We start from the raw sequence: 24,677 nt of genomic DNA, 5'->3' as shown, positions 1-24,677 counted from the left end.
TAAGTTGTTAACCTTTAAACCAAAAAACTTGAAATCAAAGGTCATCACTGAAGTCTGAAATAGTAAAATAATAAATAAAATAAGAAAATAACATTAAATCCTTTACCTTGTTACAGGGATAAAGCAGACACCCAAAGGCTTCGAGAATCGAGAGGCTTCGACGAGTTCGAGCTCCGACGAGGAACAGATCGGAGGTTGAAGACGAGCTCAGAGGATGACGACAAAGCTCGGAGGTTGAAGACGAAGCTCCGACGAGTTCGAAGACGAGGTTGAAGCTCGGAGGTTTAAGACGAAGCTTCGACGAGTTCGAAACGAGGTTGAAGCTCGGATGTTGAAGATCGAAGACGAGGTTGAAGACGAGCTCGAGCTTCGACGAAGATGAAGACAGTTCGACGAGGTTGAAGATGAGCTCGGTCGATGGAAATTTCTTGCGGCGTCGGGTGAGTGAGAAATGAGAATTAGGGTTACGTAGGTTTTGGGTTTGGGTTTTTGGTTTTTGGGTTTGAGTTTTGGGTTTGGGGACTGGGGCTTTAAGTGTTTTTTTTTCTTTTAAAGTGGAACGGGCTGCTTAAGCGGCCCGCTTAGCTTTGGGCGGCCGCCTAGGCGCTCCCAGCGCCTAAAGGTGACCGCTCAAGGCTGATTTAAACGCACTGGGCACCGCCTCCGCCTAGGCGGGCGCCTAGGCGACCGCCCAGGGCGTTTTTTACAACACTGGTAGCTGAGTATGAAAGCAAAATCATGGGTCTACTCAGATTTATGGGCATGTGGCATACAGGGAATACAAGTATTTGGAAAAGAATCTAACCACTTTATATAGTTCAGCACTTCAATTGGACTATTAATCTCTACTTTTAAAAAGAAATTTAGGTTGTACGTTCATTTCAATAGCAAGTTCTTTAGTTGAATTCAAAGCAGACATAAAACCATTTTGTCTATAATTTTCTAAATATACAATAAGACATTAAGAAACGAAGAGAGTTACAAAGCAGTGTAATTTCATGAGTCTATGTCATTATTAAATATGTAATTTGGAATGAGACATATTGATAGCACTGTATCAAAAATGTACAATCAAAGTATTATTACTTTAAAATAATGAGCTTTAAACTTCAAACTAATTTGGGCAAGTTTCAGAATAAACTTGATTAAATGTTAACAGTGGAATTGTCTTTATACATCGGTAGCATATTGAGCAAAAAAGGAGCTTTTGCCACTTTTAGATGTATCTTTCTTCGCATCAACTACTAGGACGTACAGACAGAATTTTTGCAAAAGAATCATGCCAGATATCATAGTTATGGATCCCAAATAATAGATCTAAAGGAAATTGAAAAGGATAGCAAAGACATAGTTCATACAATATTTTTGAGGAAAATGGTTAGTACGATTTTAGAAAAGAAATACTTATATAGAAAAAACGTAAACATTCGTAAAAATCATATATATTATAAGATGGATGTAAATTGGATAGAAATTATGTTGACAGCAAGACAAGAATTCATCTTGAAATGGATCCTCCACATTTCTATGATCTTGTAATTCACAGAATTTAGCATCTTGCATTAGTGACGAATTCAAATTCAACATATGCCCAACCCAAATAGCTAAAACAAGAACAGAACAAACAACATACATGAAGCAAAGAACGACGACAGCGGCGCATTTCCTACCAATAACACATCTAGCTTTATATCTAATTCTCTAGTGATAACCATCTTAACCTGAAGATTCCGGATTCCTTGTAGTGCACTTTTGTATGCCAAGAGAGAATACCCAGATCCAATACCCAAATTCCTCAAAACAGTGGAATCGGTCAAATCCCTCTGTCAATGATTACACATACAATAAGTATAGCATCACTTTACCAGAATTAGACACTAAAGACGTGTTTTTTGAACTGTGATATAGCACTGAACTTCACATTAGGTACTCCTCAAGAACCATGAATAAAGGTGGAAAAGTAAATGATACACACCTGCATACGAGAGATGGGCAATTTCGAGCTGAGAGCAGATAAAATAGCATTAGCCAAACACAAGTTGCCCTCACTATTCTCAAAATCAATGGGATTAACTTTATGAGGCATAGTTGAAGATCCAATCTCCCCAGCCTTGGTCATCTAGAAAGCAAAATTATCATGAAATTGTTTAGTTCCAAATTGGAAGTTTGGGAGCTAAAATAGGTCCTAATATTTTAGGGGCATGTGGTCAAGCATACGAAAGTTACCTGCTTAAAATAACCTAACGAAATATAGCTCCATATGTCCCGATCAAAATCAGGATGGATGTTATTAAACTGAACAACTACATTGAAAAGCTTTGCGATATAGTCATGCGGCTCAATCTGCATACGGAGCAAGCAACAGGCTCATAAAGAGAGTATGCATGCAAGTCAAGTGCCATTCCATTCATAGGCCACATTGACATAACCTTTCAGACAACACAAACTTAACAAAATTATTAGCTGGCGCTGCAATTCCATTATTATTTATGCACTAACTGGTTGGTGTAGAATAGGCTAATTGATAAATGTACTGTAATTCCAAGATAGATGGATAACCTGCAAGTGTATCTTCTTATGATCAAGCATGCACATGGTAGTATCTACTTACTATATGAATCACCTTTTGTAAACTCTTAAAACGTGAAATGGCAAAAAAAAACCTACATTTCAGTCACCTGAGTCGATTGCAAAACTCATATTAAAGAAAATCCCAAGGCTCTATTAGTTATACACTTATACAGTTTGTATAGTTGCCTAAATCTTCACGAGGACTGTTTACTAGTAAACTAGATCAAGCAGAGAACAAGGAATACAAGCAGCAGTGTCAAAACAGGTAAATAAAGTACTCATCCCATTAATGAAACCTATCCAAGTCATCCACAAAGAAAAAACCATATCAAACTCGTCTATGCATTACTTAATTACGCAAAAAAAAAAATCCATCAAGCTGAAATGAATCAGATAGGTAAAACCTTGCAAAGAGAAAAGCAGTAGAAGTAAATAAACATGCATGTGTCACGTAAGGGTTGAAACCTAACCCCAAAGAGGTCACGAACTCAGCTGCAACAGTTGGCCAATCAATATCAGGATATGCAACTTTATGTGCATTGTAGTTTCCAACAGCTCCAGCACACTTGCCCAATAGTTGCACTTCTGTAAAGGTCCTCCCTACTTCACTTAGTCTGAAAGCAAAATTTGTCATTTCCTTTCCCAAAGTAGTGGGTGAAGCAGGCTACAAAGGGAGTTAGAAGATATCAGAACTAAACCACATAAACCTATTACAAAAGCAAATCATTTATTCCTGTAGCATAACGATGAAAATTATCAATATGATATTTCAGTTGCTTTGAGCAGTCAACTTAGTATATGTCCGCTTCTACTATTGGCCATGTCACGCCCCGTGCTGAAGGGCCCATTGGTGCGGTACAAGCCGTGGGACCCAACAAGTGTAACGTGTTGTTTGTCTCAATCCACTGCCAAAATTGACTAACCGATGTTACACCCCACCTTACATAGGAGTGTCACGAACACCCCACCTTACATAAGCGACGTTCTCATCGTGACATAACAATTGGCACATCCCGGTATCACTAGGCTATTTGGACTCTAGAGATGGCTCCCGCCGCACTCACGCAATATAGCACTTAGCCCCGCATAACACTTAGGCCTCGTTTGGTACGCAGGAATGGGGTGGAATGGAATGGTCATTCTCACTTCTCATTCCTTCCTATCAAGCACACCCTCTTTTTTGAAGTTAGAATGCTCATTCTCACTTCTCATTAATTCTCACTTTATGTGGGAATGAGCATTCACAATGAAATGATAGGGAATGGGCATTCCCACTTAAATGAGAATCAATAAAATATACAATTTTAAAATACGTCCATTCCCACTTCCTTTTACAAATTACACCCAAACGTGAGAATGAGAATGACTATTCCATTATCACATTAATTCCATTTCATCCCTTCTTCCATTCCATTCTCATTTGAGTCCATTCCCGCGTACCAAACGAGGCGTTAGTTCCACCCTTCCGACTCGCAACTGCTCTGATACAATTTGTCACGCCCCGGGCCGCCGGGCCCATTGGTGCAATACAAGCCGTGGGACCCACTAAGTGTAACACGTTTGGCTCAACCCACTGCCATACCTATTTAAGCAACTTAACTTCTCACTCATTTTTCGATATAGGACTAAATAAGAGTGTGACAGGCCAAAAAAAAGACATGATTATATTATTTTTAACCTTCAAATTGAAAAGGTTCCATTTAATTTATTTCATAGCATCAAGCTAAAAACTCATGAAGAAAGGAATGTAGAACATGTCCTGCAAACATATATGAACAAAGATAGACAGTATAATCTTTATCAAACCAGTAATTATACATGATGTATTAGGCCCATGTAGAAAATTCCAGAGTTTCAGCATGTAATCATTATTTAATTATTTCTATATAAGCCCCCCCAAAAAAAAACTTAACCTTTATATAAAAAATTTTCACCGAAATGACCAGCCAGAAATCTTTTGAGTTATTTCAACCAAAAAAGATCCACCACCAGGACATTAGGGAAAAATTCTTAGTGGAATATTACCCTGTGCACCTTAGATTAAGTTTAACTTTTTAAACTCAAGAGTACTTTGTTTTTCTTTGAGTACTCCCACTTCTCTAATCCTTCTCTAAACGTGCTCTTGTCAGTTGCATCCCTTCTCCATTTGGGATAAATTTCATTAAGAATTTAGCAGTGTTGTAAATAGCGGCCAATAGCGGGACTATAGCGGCGCGAATAGCGGTAGCGCTACGCGTAGGGGTTTCGCGGCTGGCTTAAGCGGGAAAATCCGCTATTCATTCGAATAGCGCGTCTTAAGCGGGAAAATCCGCTATTCATTCGAATAGCGCGTAAAAACGGATTTTAGCGGGTTAAAAGCGGGCTTTCGCGGTTAAAAGCGGATTTTCGCGGTTAAAGCGGATTTTTGTTGTTAAAAGCGGCTAAACCCGCTATCACACATATTATGATGCTATATTTCTTGAATTTCTTCATAGTTTCATTCATACAACAAGCTTATTAATTGTTATTTATTGATAATGCAAGAAATTTACAACTAATTAAATTTTTAGATTTTTTTATGAATTTTCTTATTATTTAGGATATTTAAATATATTTAAATTTGACCGCTATTTGACTGTGCGCTATTTGCCGTGATTTCGCCGCAATAGCCCGATATAGCCTTAGCGGTACCTCGCCGCGACGCGCCGCGATCAGCAACCTTGGAATTTAGGATTGCTAAATAAATTAGTTCATGGAAATAAAAAAGAATTTTTCTTTTTCCTTGAAGCATTCTCTGCATTTAGTTAGTCTAATAGCTTCTGATTCTTTTTTTTAATCAATATATACAATAAACTATGTCCTATGTGTAAACACAAATAAAAGGGAAATATAAGATTTTCAATTATGCTTTTATAGCATTAAAGTTTTTGTAGATAACATATAATCACAAAAAGTTGGTGTTCCGTTATAACAAGAGTTGCCTCTCATCTAGAACTGAAAATACCTGTCCATGAGTGCGAGACATGGAGATATGAGCATTTTCCTTCGCTAATTTGCATATTGCATTCAACAACTCAATCATCACAGGAAAAATGACAGTGTTGAACGCCTCCTTCAGTGCCAATGCATGGGCTAAATTATTTATATCCTCTGATGTACAAGCAAAATAGAAAAACTCCAGTACCTAAAAAAGAATTTTGTAGAATCTGATGTCAAATATTAAGCATCAAATGAAATCTTTGAAATCACAGTTAGTCATAGTTATAAAAAGAGGAAGCATAGAGTACCCACAACAAGGAACATCAAAAACTCACCTCACCAATCTTAGCATTGGATTGACATTTCTGTTTCAAGAAGTATTCCACTGCTTTAACATCGTGGTTAGTGACTTGAAATGGATCAACTAGTCGATTTTGGTTAGTACAATTTTAGAAAAGAAATACTTATATAGAAAAAAACTTAAACTTGGTGGGTCGAGCCAAACGTGTTACACTTAGTGGGTCCCACGGCTTGTATTGCACCAATGGGCCCGGCGGCCCGGGGCGTGACAAATTGTATCAGAGCAGTTGCGAGTCGGAAGGGTGGAACTAACGCCTCGTTTGGTACGCGGGAATGGACTCAAATGAGAATGGAATGGAAGAAGGGATGAAATGGAATTAAGGTGATAATGGAATAGTCATTCTCATTCTCACGTTTGGGTGTAATTTATAAAAAGAAGTGGGAATGGACGTATTTTAAAATTGTATATTTTATTGATTCTCATTTAAGTGGGGTACGCGGGAATGGACTCAAATGAGAATGGAATGGAAGAAGGGATGAAATGGAATTAAGGTGATAATGGAATAGTCATTCTCATTCTCACGTTTGGGTGTAATTTATAAAAAGAAGTGGGAATGGACGTATTTTAAAATTGTATATTTTATAGATTCTCATTTAAGTGGGAATGTCCATTCCCTATCATTTCATTGGGAATGCTCATTCCCACATAAAGTGAGAATTAATGAGAAGTGAGAATGAGCATTCTAACTTCAAAAAAGAGGGTGTGCTTGATAGGAAGGAATGAGAAGTGAGAATGACCATTCCATTCACCCCATTCCTGCGTACCAAACGAGGCCTAAGTGTTATGCGGGGCTAAGTGCTATATTGCGTGAGTGCGGCGGGAGCCACCTCTAGAGTCCAAATAGCCTAGTGATACCGGGATGTGCCAATTGTTATGTCACGATGAGGACGTCGCTTATGTAAGGATGGCCAATAGTAGAAGCGAACATATACTAAGTTGACTGCTCAAAGCAACTGAAATATCATATTGATAATTTTCATCGTTATGCTACAGGAATAAATGATTTGCTTTTGTAATAGGTTTATGTGGTTTAGTTCTGATATCTTCTAACTCCCTTTGTAGCCTGCTTCACCCACTACTTTGGGAAAGGAGATGGCAAATTTTGCTTTCAGACTAAGTGAAGTAGGGAAGACCTTTACAGATGTGCAAATATTGGGCAAGTGTGCTGGAGCTGTTGGAAACTACAATGCACATAAAGTTGCATATCCTGATATTGATTGGCCAACTGTTGCAGCTGAGTTCGTGACCTCTTTGGGGTTAGGTTTCAACCCTTACGTGACACAGGCATGTTTATTTACTTCTACTACTTTTCTCTTTGCAAGGTTTTACCTATCTGATTCATTTCAGCTTGATGGATTTTTTTTGCGTAATTAAGTAATGCATAGACGAGTTTGATATGGTTTTTTCTTTGTGGATGACTTGGATAGGTTTCATTAATGGGATGAGTACTTTATTTACCTGTTTTGACACTGCTGCTTGTATTCCTTGTTCTCTGCTTGATCTAGTTTACTAGTAAACAGTCCTCGTGAAGATTTAGGCAACTATACAAACTGTATAAGTGTATAACTAATAGAGCCTGGGATTTTCTTTAATATGAGTTTTGCATTCGACTCAGGTGACTGAAATGTAGGTTTTTTTTGCCATTTCACGTTTCAAGAGTTTACAAAAGGTGATTCATATAGTAAGTAGATACTATCATGTGCATGCTTGATAATAAGTAGATACACTTGCAGGTTATCCATCTATCTTGGAATTACAGTACATTTATCAATTAGCCTATTCTACACCAACCAGTTAGTGCATAAATAATAATGGAATTGCAGCACAAGCTAATAATTTTGTTAAGTTTGTGTTGTCTAAAAGGTTACGTCAATATGGCCTATGAAAGGAATGGCACTTGACTTGCATGCATACTCTCTATCTGAGCCTGTTGCTTGCTCCATATACAGATTGAGCCGCATGACTATATCGCAAAGCTTTTCAATGCAGTTGTTCAGTTTAATAACATCCTGACTGATTTTGATCAGGACATATGGAGCTATATTTCGTTAGGTTATTTTAAGCAGGTAACTTTCTTATGCTTGACCACATGCCCCTAAAATATTAGGACCTATTTTAGCTCCCAAACTTCTAATTTGGAACTAAACGATTTCATGATAATTTTGCTTTCCAGATGACTAAGGCTGGGGAGATTGGATCTTCAACTATGCCTCATAAAGTTAATCCCATTGATTTTGAGAATAGTGAGGGCAACTTGTGTTTGGCTAATGCTATTTTATCTGCTAGCTCTCAGCTCGAAATTGCCCATCTCTCGTATGCAGGTGTGTATCATTTACTTTTCCACCTTTATTCATGGTTCTTGAGGAGTACCTAATGTGAAGTTCAGTGCTATATCACAGTTCAAAAAACACGTCTTTAGTGTCTCATTCTGGTAAAGTGATACTATACTTATTGCATGTGTAATCATTGACAGAGGGATTTGACCGATTCCACTGTTTTGAGGAATTTGGGTATTGGATCTGGGTATTCTCTCTTGGCATACAAAAGTACACTACAAGGAATCCGGAAGCTTCAGGTTAGTAGTAAAATTTGTATGAGATGGTTATCATTAGAGAATTAAATATAAAGCTAGATGTGTTATTGGTAGGAAATGCGCCGCTGTCATCGTTCTTTGCTTCATGTATGTTGTTTGTTCTGTTCTTGCTTTAGCTATTTGGGTTGGGCATATGTTGAATTTGAATTCGTCACTAATGCAAAATGCTAAATTCTATGAATTACAAGATCATAGAAATGTGGAGGATCCATTTCAAGATGAATTCTTGTCTTGCTGTCAACATAATTTCTATCCAATTTACAACCATCTCAAGAAGTATTCCACTGCCTTAACATCGTGGTTAGTTACTTTTTCAATCTTTTTCACTTCCAGAGCATCAGCTTTGCTGAAGCCACTAACTATACTTTCTAAATAAGACCTGGCATTCTCGCTAAAGCTTTGAACCTCCTTGATTTCAGGTATTTCTGATAATTTTAGCAACCATTTTACCTACAAAAGAATCGCTTCATATTAACATTTTGCACTAAGTAGCTAACATGAAAATAACTACAGTGGCCAGCTTTGTCAGATCATGATGGGTAATAGAGAAAGAGGTAAACTTTTTTTACTTATAAGTTACCTCTTTCTCCATTACCCAAGACATGACTACATTATGACAAGTTTTAATGAAGATTGCTACCTATATCAAAGCAGAGGCTGTACGTTTTGCTAGATTGTAAAAGAAAGCACACTAATAAGCATGACCTAAATAAACAATGTTCGATGGACTCATACAGAAACTGCTAATACTACATCATATGCAAATTTATTAGAAGATGTGTATTAATGTCAAATATGCATATCAAATATAAATATCCTAACGATTCACGGAACATTTTTGGCACAACTTTAAACCTTTAACTAAGGCTTTAAACCTTTTATCTAAATACCTGAGACATTATGATTTGTCCTGAGACATTATGATTTGTAAGCCAGACGGAACAAGGATATCCAATCAACAACAGTTTCTTCATGCTTTACCAGAAACATTTCTTTATCATTCGCTACAAAAATGATTGTATAATCTACATTTAAATATGAAACCACTATTCTTAAAAAAACATAATGTAAGACTAACACTGTGCACTGGTGTTGAATAAAAAAATACTTATTAAATATGTATTCTTACAGGAGAATTTAATGAAAATTACCTCAACCATTACACGGTAACGGATTAACCCATATTCACTAAAGAATGGGTACAAATCCTTGACTTTCTGCAAATATCGGCCATCTAAAGGTGATAAAGCCATAATGCTAAAAGACTCAAGATCAACAACCTCCTCTTCACGATGATGCTGCATCTAAAACATTAAAGTTTACACAGCCAAAACATATTCAACCAGTTGTCCAAATATGAGGAAAATTGAAGAAAACTGATCACCAAAAAATTAGATCATTCCGGATCAAACTTAATCATCATTGAAGATTCACAAGCCCAATTATTGGATGGAATACAGCTACCTATAAATTAGGGACTGCCAAAGGATCATCTCTATTTTTTTTAAAAAATTAAGAACCTGAAATTCAAAATACAACAGTGGAGCCCTACATTACAAATTCCGAAGAAGAAAAAAAAATGACCTATACCATATGATATTTATTTTTACTAAAAGTTTTACCAAAATATTCCCTCCTGTAAACTTATAAAAAAATCATATCTTTATTCAAAAATCCAAAAGATGCCACTTTTGAGAAACATTTCAAGATTATAGTATATGAGATTTAAGAAAACTTAACAACGAAATAATCAAAAAAAAACAAAAAACAAGCATGCAGTCAATAAAAGGCAAGGGTTGCGTTCGTGAAAATTCCCCAGCCAAGAAACCGGGAATGGAGATCTTTACCTTCGTAGTCGTGACTCCTTCTGAACTGCTCAACGAAACCCTAAGTGGTTCGAATCGCCGAGGAGGGGTGGGCTGAATCCGAAACCCTAGCTGGCCTGATCGTATGCTGATCGAAGACGAAGAGGGAGAGGAGGAAAAGGGCGGCAAGAAAGCGAACGGGGCTCGAGGGGGTGATAAGAGCTTTTCCACGGAGCAGGGCGTACCTAGGAATTTTAGGGCCCAAGACGAAATATTAGATGAGGCCTAAGTGATACAAATCATCACTGTTACATTAAACGCTGGACGCCCCTAGGCGCCGGACTTGGCGCCCAGCGCTTAGACGCCTAGGCGGGCGCCTAAGCGGTTTCTGGACGGTTTTTTTCTTTTTTCTATTTTTAATTGTGATACTTCAAGATAAATATATATATACTCAATCAAAAATACTCACTGACTTTGTTTTTCTTTTTTTACAGATTATACTTAGTTAAGTAGCAAGCTGCAAGGATGAAGGATCAATCAAATTTCCCAACACAACTACCAAATTAAATATCGATAATTCATTCATTAAATATGTATATTCATATTGTATTCCTATTTTCAAAATTGTGAAGTGTGTGAAGTGTGGAGTGTGAACAGAAGAAAAAATTAAAGAAAAAAGAAGTGTGAACAGCAAAAAGGGATTAACCAGAAGCAGGTACCTAGTTTTTAACTCAATATCTGCACTAAGCAAAAAGGGAACCTTTTCTAACATTTAAAAGAGGTAAAACTATCTTTCCCCATATATTCAAAGATACACGAATCATGATATTGGACTCAAAAGGGAACAAGCTGCTGATAAACCCAAAAAACTTGACTAATGAATTCAGTGAGCATCCCAAAAAAACAGAAGCAGCAAACTAACATGACTAATGAATTCGGTGAGCTAATTTGATATGTTAGAGCTAGTATTTAGCTTTTCTTAACAGACTCATTTACATTATGCCTTTCCATCAAACACATCATAAGTTTCAAGTTATTAATCTTTCTTGATTTGCCCATTTACACCATTGTTTAATGTCTGTTCTGTTCATCTTAATTACACGGATGATCTGAAAACACCAAAACCATATTAATGTTAAGTTGTTAACCTTTAAACCAAAAAACTTGAAATCAAAGGTCATCACTGAAGTCTGAAATAGTAAAATGATAAATAAAATAAGAAAATAACATTAAATCCTTTACCTTGTTACAGGGATGAAGCAGACTCCCAAAGGCTTCGAGAATCGAGAGGCTTCGACGAGTTCGAGCTCCGACGAGGAACAGATCGGAGGTTGAAGACGAGCTCAGAGGTTGACGACAAAGCTCGGAGGTTGAAGACGAAGCTCCGACGAGTTAGAAGACGAGGTTGAAGCTCGGAGGTTGAAGACGAAGCTTCGACGAGTTCGAAACGAGGTTGAAGCTCGGATGTTGAAGATCGAAGACGAGGTTGAAGACGAGCTCGAGCTTCTAGCTTTGGGCGGCCGCATAGCCGCTCCCAGCGCCAAAAGGTGGCCGCTCAAGGCTCATTTAAACGCCCTGGGCATCGCCTCCGCCTAGGCGGGCGCCTAGGCGGCCGCCCAGGGCGTTTTTTATAACACTGCAACTCATAATAGATTTTATCTCATTCTTCCTACATTTTGAGCTGCAAAATTACTAATTAAAGTATTATATTTAATATTTTTTAACATATTATTTTCGATAGATAATATTGCTAAACCATTCAATCTATCTTGTACCATGGTCGGTCTTAAATAAGATTTTAGTAATTTTATTTTTGAAAAACTTCTTTCAGCGGAAGCAACTGTTACGGGTATAATCAATAGTACACGATAAGAAATACAAGTATTTGGAAAAGAATCTAACCACTTTATATAGTTCAGCACTTCAATTGGACTATTAATCTCTACTTTTAAAAAGAAATTTAGGTTGTACGTTCATTTCAATAGCAAGTTCTTTAGTTGAATTCAAAGCAGACATAAAACCATTTTGTCTATAATTTTCTAAATATACAATAAGACATTAAGAAACAAAGAGAGTTACAAAGCAGTGTAATTTCATGAGTCTATGTCATTATTAAATATGTAATTTGGAATGAGACATATTGATAGCACTATATCAAAAATGTACAATCAAAGTATTATTACTTTAAAATAATGAGCTTTAAACTTCAAACTAATTTGGGCAAGTTTCAGAATAAACTTGATTAAATGTTAACAGTGGGATTGTCTTTATACACCGGCAGCATATTCAGCAAAAAAGGAGCTTTTGCCACTTTTAGATGTATCTTTCTTCGCATCAACTACTAGGACGTATAGACAGAATTTTTGCAAAAGAATCATGCCAAATATCATAGTTATGGATCCAAAATAATAGATCTAAAGGAAATTGAAAAGGATAGCAAAGACATAGTTCATACAATATTTTTGAGGAAAATGGTTAGTACAATTTTAGAAAAGAAATACTTGTATAGAAAAAAACTTAAACATCCGTAAAAATCATATATATTATTAGATGGATGTAAATTGGATAGAAATTATGTTGACAGCAAGACAAGAATTCATCTTGAAATGGATCCTCCACATTTCTATGATCTTGTAATTCACAGAATTTAGCATCTTGCATTAGTGACGAATTCAAATTCAACATATGCCCAACCCAAATAGCTAAAGCAAGAACAGAACAAACAACATACATGAAGCAAAGAACGACGACAGCGGCGCATTTCCTACCAATAACACATCTAGCTTTATATCTAATTCTCTAGTGATAACCATCTCATACAGATTTTACCACTAACCTGAAGATTCCGGATTCCTTGTAGTGCACTTTTGTATGCCAAGAGAGAATACCCAGATCCAATACCCAAATTCCTCAAAACAGTGGAATCGGTCAAATCCCTCTGTCAATGATTACACATACAATAAGTATAGTATCACTTTACCAGAATGAGACACTAAAGACGTGTTTTTTGAACTGTGATATAGCACTGAACTTCACATTAGGTACTCCTCAAGAACCATGAATAAAGGTGGAAAAGTAAACGACACACACCTGCATACGAGAGATGGGCAATTTCGAGCTGAGAGCAGATAAAATAGCATTAGCCAAACACAAGTTGCCCTCACTATTCTCAAAATCAATGGGATTAACTTTATGAGGCATAGTTGAAGATCCAATCTCCCCAGCCTTGGTCATCTAGAAAGCAAAATTATCATGAAATTGTTTAGTTCCAAATTGGAAGTTTGGGAGCTAAAATAGGTCCTAATATTTTAGGGGCATGTGGTCAAGCATACGAAAGTTACCTGCTTAAAATAACCTAACGAAATATAGCTCCATATGTCCCGATCAAAATTAGTCAGGATGTTATTAAACTGAACAACTGCATTGAAAAGCTTTGTGATATAATCATGTGGCTCAATCTGCATACGGAGCAAGCAACAGGCTCAGAAAGAGAGTATGCATGCAAGTCAAGTGCCATTCCATTCATAGGCCACATTGACATAACCTTTCAGACAACACAAACTTAACAAAATTATTAGCTGGTGCTGTAATTCCATTATTATTTATGCACTAACTGGTTGGTGTAGAATAGGCTAATTGATAAATGTATTGTAATTCCAAGATAGATGGATAACCTGCAAGTGTATCTACTTATTATCAAGCATGCACATGGTAGTATCTACTTACTAGATGAATCACCTTTTGTAAACTCTTGAAACGTGAAATGGCCAAAAAAACCTACATTTCAGTCACCTGAGTCGATTGCAAAACTCATATTAAAGAAAATCCCAAGGCTCTAGAATTTGGGTATTGGATCTGGGTATTCTCTCTTGGCATACAAAAGTGCACTACAAGGAATCCGGAAGCTTTAGGTTAATAGTAAAATCTGTATGAGATGGTTATCACTAGAGAATTAAATATAAAGCTAGATGTGTTATTGGTAGGAAATGCGCCGCTGTCGTCGTTCTTTGCTTCATGTATGTTGTTTGTTCTGTTCTTGCTTTAGCTATTTGGGTTGGGCATATGTTGAATTTGAATTCAAAAAACCATATCAAAATCGTCTATGCACTACTTAATTACGCAAAAAAAAGATCCATCAAGCTGAAATGAATCAGATAGGTAAAACCTTGCAAAGAGAAAAGTAGTAGAAGTAAATAAACAAGCATGTGTCACGTAAGGGTTGAAACCTAACCCCAAAGATTTTATCCTGTATAGACGAGTTTGATACGGTTTTTTCTTTGTGGATGACTTGGATAGGTTTCATTAATGGGATGAGTACTTTATTTACCTGTTTTGACACTGCTGCTTGTATTCCTTGTTCTCTGCTTGATCTAGTTTACTAGTAAACAGTCCTCGTGAAGATTTAGGCAACTATACAAACTGTATGTGTATAACTAATAGAGCCTTGGGATTTTCTTTAATATGAGTTTTGCAATCGACACAGGTGATCGAAATGTAGGTTTTTTTTCCATTTCACATTTCAAGAGTTTACAAAAGGTGATTCATATAGTAAGTAGATACTACCATGTGCATGCTTGATAATAAGTAGATACTCTTGCAGGTTATCCATCTATCTTGGAATTACAGTACATTTATCAATTAGCTTATTCTACACCAACCAGTTAGTGCATAAATAATAATGGAATTGCAGCGCCAGCTAATAATTTTGTTAAGTTTGTGTTGTCTGAAAGGTTATGTCAATGTGGCCTATGAATGGAATGGCACTTGACTTGCATGCATACTCTCTTTCTGAGCCTGTTGCTTGCTCCGTATGCAGATTGAGCCGCATGACTATATCGCAAAGCTTTTCAATACAGTTGTTCAGTTTAATAACATCCTGACTGATTTTGATCGGGTCATATGGAGCCATATTTCGTTAGGTTATTTTAAGCAGGTAACTTTCTTATGCTTGACCACATGCCCCTAAAATATTAGGACCTATTTTAGCTCCTAAACTTCTAATTTGGAACTAAACAATTTCATGATAATTTTGCTTTCTAGATGACCAAGGCTGGGGAGATTGGATCTTCAACTATGCCTCATAAAGTTAATCTCATTGATTTTGAGAATAGTGAGGGCAACTTGTGTTTGGCTAATGCTATTTTATCTGCTCAGCTCGAAATTGCCCATCTCTCGTATGCAGGTGTGTATCATTTACTTTTCCACCTTTATTCATGGTTCTTGAGAAGTACCTAATGTGAAGTTCAGTGCTATATCACAGTTCAAAAAACACGTATTTAGTGTCTCATTCTGGTAAAGTGATACTATACTTATTGCATGTGTAATCATTGACAGAGGGATTTGACCGATTCCACTGTTTTGAGGAATTTGGGTATTGGATCTGGGTATTCTCTCTTGGCATACAAAAGTACACTACAAGGAATCCGGAAGCTTCTAGATGTGTTATTGGTAGGAAATGCGCCGCTGTCGTCGTTCTTTGCTTCATGTATGTCGTTTGTTCTGTTCTTGCTTTAGCTATTTGGGTTGGGCATATGTTGAATTTGAATTCGTCACTAATGCAAGATGCTAAATTCTGTGAATTACAAGATCATAGAAATGTGGAGGATCCATTTCAAGATGAATTCTTGTCTTGCTGTCAACATAATTTCTATCCAATTTACAACCATCTAATAATTTCTATACAAGTTACTTTTTCAATCTTTTTCACTTCCAGAGCATCAGCTTTGCTGAAGCCACTAACTATACTTTCTAAATAAGACCTGGCATTCTCGCTAAAGCTTTGAACCTCCTTGATTTCAGGTATTTCTGATAATTTTAGCAACCATTTTACCTACAAAAGAATCGCTTCATATTAACATTTTGCACTAAGTAGCTAACATTAAAATAACTACAGTGGCCAGCTTAATCAGATCATGATGGGTAATGAAGAAAGAGGTAAACATTTTTTACTTGTTAGTTACCTCTTTCTCCATTACCCAAGACATGACTACATTATGACAAGTTTTAATGAAGATTGCTACCTATTACCCAAGACATGACTACATTATGACAAGTTTTAATGAAGATTGCTACCTATATCAAAGCAGAGGCTGGACGTTTTGTTAGATTGTAAAAGAAAGCACACTAATAAGCATGACCTAAATAAACAATGTTCGATGGACTCATACAGAAACTGCTAATACTACATCATATGCAAATTTATTAGAAGAGGGGTATTAATGTCAGATATGCATATCAAATATAAATATCCTAACGGTTCACGGAACATTTTTGGCACAACTTTAAACCTTTAATTAAGGCTTTAAACCTTTTATCTAAATACCTGAGACATTATGATTTGTAAGCCAGACGGAACAAGGATATCCAATCAACAACAGTTTCTTCATGCTTTACCAGAAACATTTCTTTATCATTCGCTACAAAAATGATTGTATAATCTACATTTAAATATGAAACCACTATTCTTAAAAAAACATAATGTAAGACTAACACTGTGCACTGGTGTTGAATAAAAAAATACTTATTAAATATGTATTCTTACAGGAGAATTTAATGAAAATTACCTCAACCATTACACGGTAACGGATTAACCCATATTCACTAAAGAATGGGTGCAAATCCTTGACTTTCTGCAAATATCGGCCATCTAAAGGTGATAAAGCCATAATGCTAAAAGACTCAAGATCAACAACCTCATCTTCACGATGATGCTGCATCTAAAACATTAAAGTTCACACAGCCAAAACATTAAAGTTTACACAGCCAAAACATATTCAACCAATTGTCCAAATATGAGGAAAATTGAAGAAAACTGATCACCAAAAAATTAGATCATTCCGGATCAAACTTAATCATTATTGAAGATTCACAAGCCCAATTATTGGATGGAATACAGCTACCTATAAATTGGGGACTGCCAAAGGATCATCTCTATTTTTTTAAAAAAATTAAGAACCTGAAATTCAAAATTCAACAGTGGAGCCCTACATTACAAATTCAGAAGAAGAAAAAAAAATGACCTATACCATGTGATATTTATTTTTTACTAAAAGTTTTACCAAAATATTCCCTCCTGTAAACTTATAAAAAATCATATCTTTATTCAAAAATCCAAAAGATACCACTTTTGAGAAACATTTCAAGATTATAGTATATGAGATTAAGAAAACTTAGCAACGAAATAATCACAAAAAAAACAAAAAACAAGCATGCAGTCAATAAAAGGCAGGGTTGCGTTCGTGAAAATTCCCCAGCCAAGAAATCGGGAATGGAGATCTTTACCTTCGTAGTCGTGACTCCTTCTGAACTGCTCAATGAAACCCTAAGTGGTTCGAATCGCCGAGGAGGGGTGGGCTGAATCCGAAACCCTAGCTGGCCTGATCGTATGCTGATCGAAGACGAAGAGGGAGAGAAGGAAAAGGGCGGCAAGAAAGCGAACGGGGCTCGAGGGGGTGATAGGAGCTTTTCCATAGAGCAGGGCGTACCTAGGAATTTTAGGGCCTAAGACGAAATATTAGATGAGGCCTAAGTGATACAACTCATCACTGTTACATTAAACGTTGGGCGTCCCTAGGCGCCGGACTTGGCGCCCAGCGCTTAGACGCCTAGGCGGGCGCCTAAGCGGTTTCTGGACGGTTCTTTCTTTTTTCTATTTTTAATTGCGATACTTGAAGATAAATATATATATATACTCAATCAAAAATGCTCACTGACTTTGTTTTTCTTTTTTTACAGATTATACTTAGTTAAGTAGCAAGCTGCAAGGATGAAGGATCAATCAAATTTCCCAACACAACTAATAAATTAAATATCGATACTTCATTCATTAAATATGTATATTCATATTGTATTCCTATTTTCAAAATTGTGAAGTGTGAAGTGTGGAGTGTGAACAGAAGAAAAAATTAAAGAAAAAAAGAAGTGTGAACAGCAAAAAGGGATTAACCAGAAGCAGGTACCTAGTTTTTAACTCAATATCTGCACTGAGCAAAAAGGGAACCTTTTCTAACATTTAAAAGAGGTAAAACTATCTTTCCCCATATATTCAAAGATACACGAATCATGATATGGGACTCAAAAGGGAACAAGCTGCTGATAAACCCAAAAAACTTGACTAATGAATTCAGTGAGCATCCCAAAAAAAACAGAAGCAGCAAACTAACATGACTAATGAATTCGGTGAGCTAATTTGATATGTTAGAGCTAGTATTTAGCTTTTCTTAACAGACTCATTTACATTATGCCTAAGCGAACGGGGCTCGACGGGGTGACAAGAGCTTTTCCATGGAGCAGGGCGTACCTAGGAATTTTAGGGCCCAAGACGAAATATTAGATGAGGCCTAAGTGATACAACTCATCAGTGTTACATTAAACGCTGGGCGCCCCTAGGCGCCGGACTTGGCGCCCAGCGCTTAGACGCCTAGGCGGGCGCCTAAGCGGTTTCTGGACGGTTCTTTCTTTTTTCTATTTTTAAGCGATACTTGAAGATAAATATATATATATACTCAATCAAAAATGCTCACTGACTTTGTTTTTCTTTTTTTACAGATTATACTTAGTTAAGTAGCAAGCTGCAAGGATGAAGGATCAATCAAATTTCCCAACACAACTAATAAATTAAATATCGATACTTCATTCATTAAATATGTATATTCATATTGTATTCCTATTTTCAAAATTGTGAAGTGTGAAGTGTGGAGTGTGAACAGAAGAAAAAATTAAAGAAAAAAAAGAAGTGTGAACAGCAAAAAAGGATTAACCAGAAGCAGGTACCTAGTTTTTAACTCAATATCTGCACTGAGCAAAAAGGGAACCTTTTCTAACATTTAAAAGAGGTAAAACTATCTTTCCCCATATATTCAAAGATACACGAATCATGATATTGGACTCAAAAGGGAACAAGCTGCTGATAAACCCAAAAAACTTGACTAATGAATTCAGTGAGCATCCCAAAAAAAACAGAAGCAGCAAACTAACATGACTAATGAATTCGGTGAGCTAATTTGATATGTTAGAGCTAGTATTTAGCTTTTCTTAACAGACTCATTTACATTATGCCTTTCCATCAAACACATCATAAGTTTCAAGTTATTAATCTTTCTTGATTTGCCCATTTACACCATTGTTTAATGTCTGTTCTGTTCATCTTAATTACACGGATGATCTAAAAACACCAAAACCATATTAATGTTAAGTTGTTAACCTTTAAACCAAAAAACTTGAAATCAAAGGTCATCACTGAAGTCTGAAATAGTAAAATGATAAATAAAATAAGAAAATAACATTAAATCCTTTACCTTGTTATAGGGATGAAGCAGACTCCCAAAGGCTTCGAGAATCGAGAGGCTTCGACGAGTTCGAGCTTCGACGAGGAACAGATCGGAGGTTGAAGACGAGCTCAGAGGTTGAAGACAAAGCTCGGAGGTTGAAGACGAAGCTCCGACGAGCTCGAAGACGAGGTTGAAGCTCGGAGGTTGAAGACGAAGCTTCGACGAGTTCGAAACAAGGTTGAAGCTCGGATGTTGAAGATCGAAGACGAGGTTGAAGACGAGCTCGAGCTTCGACGAAGATGAAGACAGTTCGACGAGGTTGAAGATGAGCTCGGTCGATGGAAATTTCTTGCGGCGTCGGGTGAGTGAGAAATGAGAATTAGGGTTACGTCGGTTTTGGGTTTGGTTTTGGGTTTTTGGTTTTTGGTTTTTGGGTTTGGGTTTTGGGTTTTGGGTTTGGGGTCTGGGCCTTTAAGCGTTTTTTTTTTAAGTGGAGCGGGCCGCTTAGCTTTGGGCGGCCGCATAGCCGCTCCCAGCGCCTAAAGGTGGCCGCTCAAGGCTCATTTAAACGCCCTGGGCATCGCCTCCGCCTAGGCGGGCGCCTAGGCGGACGCCCAGGATGGTTTTTGTAACACTGTTAGGAAGTCCCAACACGAAATCCATACTCACATCCTGCCAGGGACGATCTGGAACAGGGAGGGGTGTGTACAGGCCAGTATTTTGTTTACATTGCTTAGCTAATTGGCAAGTGCGACACTGCCCTATTAACTTCGCAATATCTCTTTTAAGGCTTGGCCAGTAAAATAAAGTTTCTACAGCCTCTATAGTCTTTTCACGACCAAAATGACCAACAAAACCTCCTGCATGCAATTCCCAAACAAGATAATCTCTCAAAGAAATACGGGGGATGCATAACTTACGAAATCGAAACAAATAACCATCTTGGAGCAGAAAGCCATCTATCTCGGGAGTCGCTCCCTTTAAAGAAATAAAAATCTCTCCAAAGTCGGGACATGATTCAAACTCCCCTTTGATTCTTTCGAAACCCACTACCTCCGCACTCATTCGGTTAAGAAGACAAACTCGGCGACTAAGTGCATCAGCCACCTTGTTCTCAACTCCAGCCATGTGTTTAAGGGTATAAGTGTAGTCTTGTAGAAATTCAACCCATCGAGCAAGTCTGGCATTTAATTTCTTCTGAGAGTTAAGATACCGAAGGGCTTCATGGTCCGAATAAATAACGAATTCCTGCGGTAAAAGATAATGTCGCCAATGGCGTAATGATTGCACAACCGCATAGAACTCCTTATCGTAGGTAGAGTAGTTCAGTTTAGCACCACTAAGTTTTTCACTAAAGTAGGCAATTGGGTACTTTTCCTGACTCAATACTCCACCTATACCAATGCCCGAGGAGTCACACACGACCTCAAACACCTTAGAGAAATCAGGAAGTCTCATAACAGGTGCATCGGTCATCCTCTGCTTCATTTCTTTGAAAATCGTGGCAGCTTCTTCGGACCATTGAAATTCCTCTCTTTTTAGACAATCTGTAATTGGGGTCATAATAGCACTAAACTCCTTGATAAATCGCCTGTAGAAAGTTACGAGCCCATGAAAACTTCTTACATCGCGGATACTCGGGGCTCGGGCCACTCTATAATTGCTTGAACCTTTTGAGGATCAGCGAAAACTCCTTGAGAAGATACAACAAATCCCAAAAATATAACTTGGTCAGTCATGAAAACACATTTCTTGGGATTTGCAAATAGCTTATCTTTCCTTAAAATGAGACAGACTTGATTAAGATGGTCAATATGATGCTCCAGCGACTTGCTATAAATTAAGATATCATCAAAATATACGACCAAAAACTTTCCTATAAAATGTCGTAGTACCTGAGTCATAACTCGCATAAAGGTGTTGGGAGCATTTGTTAACCCAAAAGGCGTAATCATCCACTCGTACAGACCATCTTTCGTCTTGAAAGCTGTCTTCCACTCATCCCCTAGACGAATCCTAATTTGATGGTAGCTACTCTTCAAATCAATTTTGGAAAATATAGTGACTGCAGACATCATATCTAACATATCATCCAGTCTGGGGATAGGAAACCGATATTTCACGGTGATTTTGTTGATGGCTCGACTATCAACACACATTCTCCATGAACCGTCTTTCTTAGGGGTTAGTAATGCCGGCACAGCGCACGGACTCAAACTCTCTTTAATAAACCCCTTAGTCAACAGTTCTTCAACCTGCCTCTTGAGTTCGACATGCTCCGTTGGATTCATTCTGTAATGAGGCAAGTTGGGAAGAGTAGATCCTGGAACAAAATCTATAGCGTGTTGGATGTCACGCATCGGGGGGAGAGCGTCCGAGAGTTCTCCCGGGAAGACATCGGCAAATTCCTTTAATATTGGAGTTACTGCAGAAGGAATTTGCTCTTGGGAGTTCTCGGTAATCTCCCTAGCAACAAGGGCAACAATGGTAGACCCTTTAGCGACCTTCTTGTCCAGAGACTTAGAGTTGATCAAATTTAGTCCTCTTTGGTTGTTGGAGGAATCAGCCTGTTTAGGAGCAGATGGAGGGACAGGTCACGATGGAACTAATTTGATCCTCTTTCCATCATGGACGAATGAATGAGTGTTTGATCGTCCATAAATAGTAACGTCTAGATCATATAACCAGGGTCTACCTAAAATGATGTGGCCAACATCCATGGAAACAATGTCACACCAAATCTTGTCCGAATAAGTAGCAAATTGGATCGGGACAAGACATCGTTCTTTAACCTCGATGGATGCAGTATTCACCCAAGATACTTTATACGGTTGAGGATGGGGAACAGTATTCAATCCGAGTACAGTCACCATGTTGGAAGCAACGGCGTTAACACAACTCCCACTGTCAATTATGACTCGACAACTCTTGTTATTGATCTTGGTGGTTGTGAAAAATTGTAGATTTACGCCAGTCGTCACTATCCTTAGGTTGAGCTAATGCGCACCTCACAACACTAAGTCGACGGGAAAATTCATCCACTTTGTTGATCGAGGGTGTGGGCACGTTCAAGAGACATCCTAAGATTGCCTCGACAGATTCATCCTCCCAAACATCTTCATCAGGGTTGTGGACAATCTCTTCTAAATCATCCTGATCACTGTCCGATCGGGTCTCAACAATTAAAGTTCTTGTCTTACTCGGACACTGGGCAGCAATATGACCAAATCCTTGACACCTAAAACATCGAGTAGATTGAGCTGATTTAGATGACTCGCTGTAAACCCCCTTGCCTTTATCATCTGGCTTCTGTGTGGAGGTACTAGGGCCAGTTTGGGAATGAGGCTGATTAAGCGAGGACTTAACAGTGGTGGCCTTATTGGTGTTATTCCCATAGTCTGTGCGTCTAGTGAAAGGAGAACCTTATGATCGATCTAAATCTTGGACAAGCTGATAGGCTTGCTCTAAAGTGGAGATGTCTCGCACAAAGAGTTCATGCCTAAGATCTTCCCTAAGTCCTGAGCGAAATCTAGATAAGACTACAGTGTCAGACTCATTCTCGCCACACCTAACCAGAAATTCATCAAATTTGGTGATGTACTCCGATACTGGCCGATTGCCTTGCGTCAAGCGCTGCCATTGATTGAGCAAGCGTTGTTTGTACGACACAGGCAAATATTTTTCTTGGAGTTTCAATTTCATCTCATCCCAAGTCTGTATGGGTTCTTGCCGCCTAAGAATCATCAGCTTCTCAATGTTAGACCAATATTGCCTGGCTTGAACCACTAGCTTCATTTTGGCGAATCGAATTCGCCTCTCATCGGACATTTTATACTAATCAAAATAGTGGTCCATGTCCGACATCCAATCGATAAAAACCTGAGGATCCAACTAGCCTTCGAAAGTGGGTGCCTCTAGTTTCACATATTTCAGATGCATCTCATATAGGTCAAAGGATGAATTGTCCCTAGGTGGGCGATTTCCAAAACGATTGGTGTAAGGGTCTATGTATTCATGAGATTGATGGGGAAAATGTTGGGTTCGAGATCCGCCTTCTTCATCACGTTCACGGGGCATATCCGTCACTCGGTCCAAACGTTCCCTCGTCTCTCTCAAATCTTGTTCCACACTGTCGAATCGCGCAGTTAAGGCTTCTATGGCTTTCGTGAGGCTTACAAGGTTAGGATCCATCTCGGAATTAGGATCTGGGGGAGAATATTGTGTTCCACTACGAGTGCGCATGCAACAGATTAGTATCTAAATGCAATCTAGATGATCTTAATAATCACGATGCAGTGAATTGCTAACTTTCGCCTAAATGCAATCTATCAACATGCAAAATCAATGCTAACACCTAACATGATGCCAGATGATAATGTGAAATATGGTGGAAAATGAGAAATCAACAAGGAAATCAGTTCACAATGTTCAATATGTTATCCCACGGCTTGTTACAAATCAGACATCAATTATTTAACTTGTGATAATTATATCGACAGCAAAATTCATGCTGATAATATTGAGCCGTAAGATTGCAACAAGATAATTAATCAAGCTAGATTTGGAAAAGTTCTAATTTAAAATCGAGATCTAGCACCAATAAAGGTAGAACAGATTCACATGCTCACAAATTTAGTGGACAGCCAACAATATTGATAGCACGCAAGATGAACCAGTCTAAAAGCGATTGCAGCAATTTCCAGATTAATTAGAAAGACGTAGAATCGATGATATTAGAATTGCCTTAATGAAGATTCACTAACAAACCTCTGAATGATGGTGCTGCAGGCTGGCAGAGATCTGAGGCGAGCTGGACAATGGCGTGTACGACGGCGTCGAATGAATTGACAGAAGACGGCAAACTGGGTGGCGACGAACAGCGATGACAGAAGGACGCGAGCGGACGGCGGGCTTGTGGAAGAGGAACAGGGCGGCGGCCTGTTCAACTGGAGGAGGAACAGGGGCAGAGGACCTATTCAATTGGAGGAGGAACAGGGGCTGGACGGCGACGGAGCTAAGATCAGCGGTACGGTGAGGTGCTCTGAAGTGCTCTGAGGTGGAGGAGAGCGGAGATTCAGGGACTGCTCGGCGTCGCTGGTGGAGGCGGGCTGATCAGTGTC

At 38.1% G+C, this 24,677-nt stretch overlaps 2 protein-coding genes and 1 long non-coding RNA gene across 3 annotated transcripts in view; all 3 read right to left on the bottom strand.

Annotated features, from left to right (window-relative positions):
• LOC109845813 overlaps nt 1–24,677 on the bottom strand; it is a 45,513-nt gene that overhangs the window by 2,656 nt on the left and 18,180 nt on the right. The window contains exons 5-10 of the mRNA XM_020415080.1: nt 24,325–24,670; nt 5,555–5,734; nt 3,014–3,235; nt 2,227–2,343; nt 1,976–2,119; nt 1,634–1,823 (exon numbers count right to left, since the gene is read on the bottom strand). Coding sequence (XP_020270669.1) covers nt 1,634–1,823; nt 1,976–2,119; nt 2,227–2,343; nt 3,014–3,235; nt 5,555–5,734; nt 24,325–24,670 — 1,199 coding nt within the window. The remainder of the gene's footprint in view (nt 1–1,633; nt 1,824–1,975; nt 2,120–2,226; nt 2,344–3,013; nt 3,236–5,554; nt 5,735–24,324; nt 24,671–24,677) is intronic.
• On the bottom strand, nt 8,753–11,789 carry LOC109845395. The gene is made up of 4 exons (XR_002248331.1): nt 11,531–11,789; nt 10,331–10,533; nt 9,635–9,787; nt 8,753–8,933 (listed from the first exon to the last, which is right to left on the bottom strand). It is a non-coding gene; the product is annotated as an uncharacterized LOC109845395 (long non-coding RNA).
• On the bottom strand, nt 13,065–13,767 carry LOC109845394 (adenylosuccinate lyase-like). The gene is made up of 3 exons (XM_020414651.1): nt 13,630–13,767; nt 13,379–13,522; nt 13,065–13,226 (listed from the first exon to the last, which is right to left on the bottom strand). Exons 1-3 carry the CDS (start codon nt 13,750–13,752, stop codon nt 13,080–13,082), a joined length of 414 nt encoding a protein of 137 aa, XP_020270240.1. The 5' UTR covers nt 13,753–13,767; the 3' UTR covers nt 13,065–13,079.

The sequence above is a fragment of the Asparagus officinalis genome, chromosome 6 (genome assembly GCF_001876935.1).
Source record: "Asparagus officinalis chromosome 6, Aspof.V1, whole genome shotgun sequence".
Taxonomy (NCBI): domain Eukaryota; kingdom Viridiplantae; phylum Streptophyta; class Magnoliopsida; order Asparagales; family Asparagaceae; genus Asparagus; species Asparagus officinalis.
This window is presented reverse-complemented; position numbering and strand designations above follow the sequence as displayed.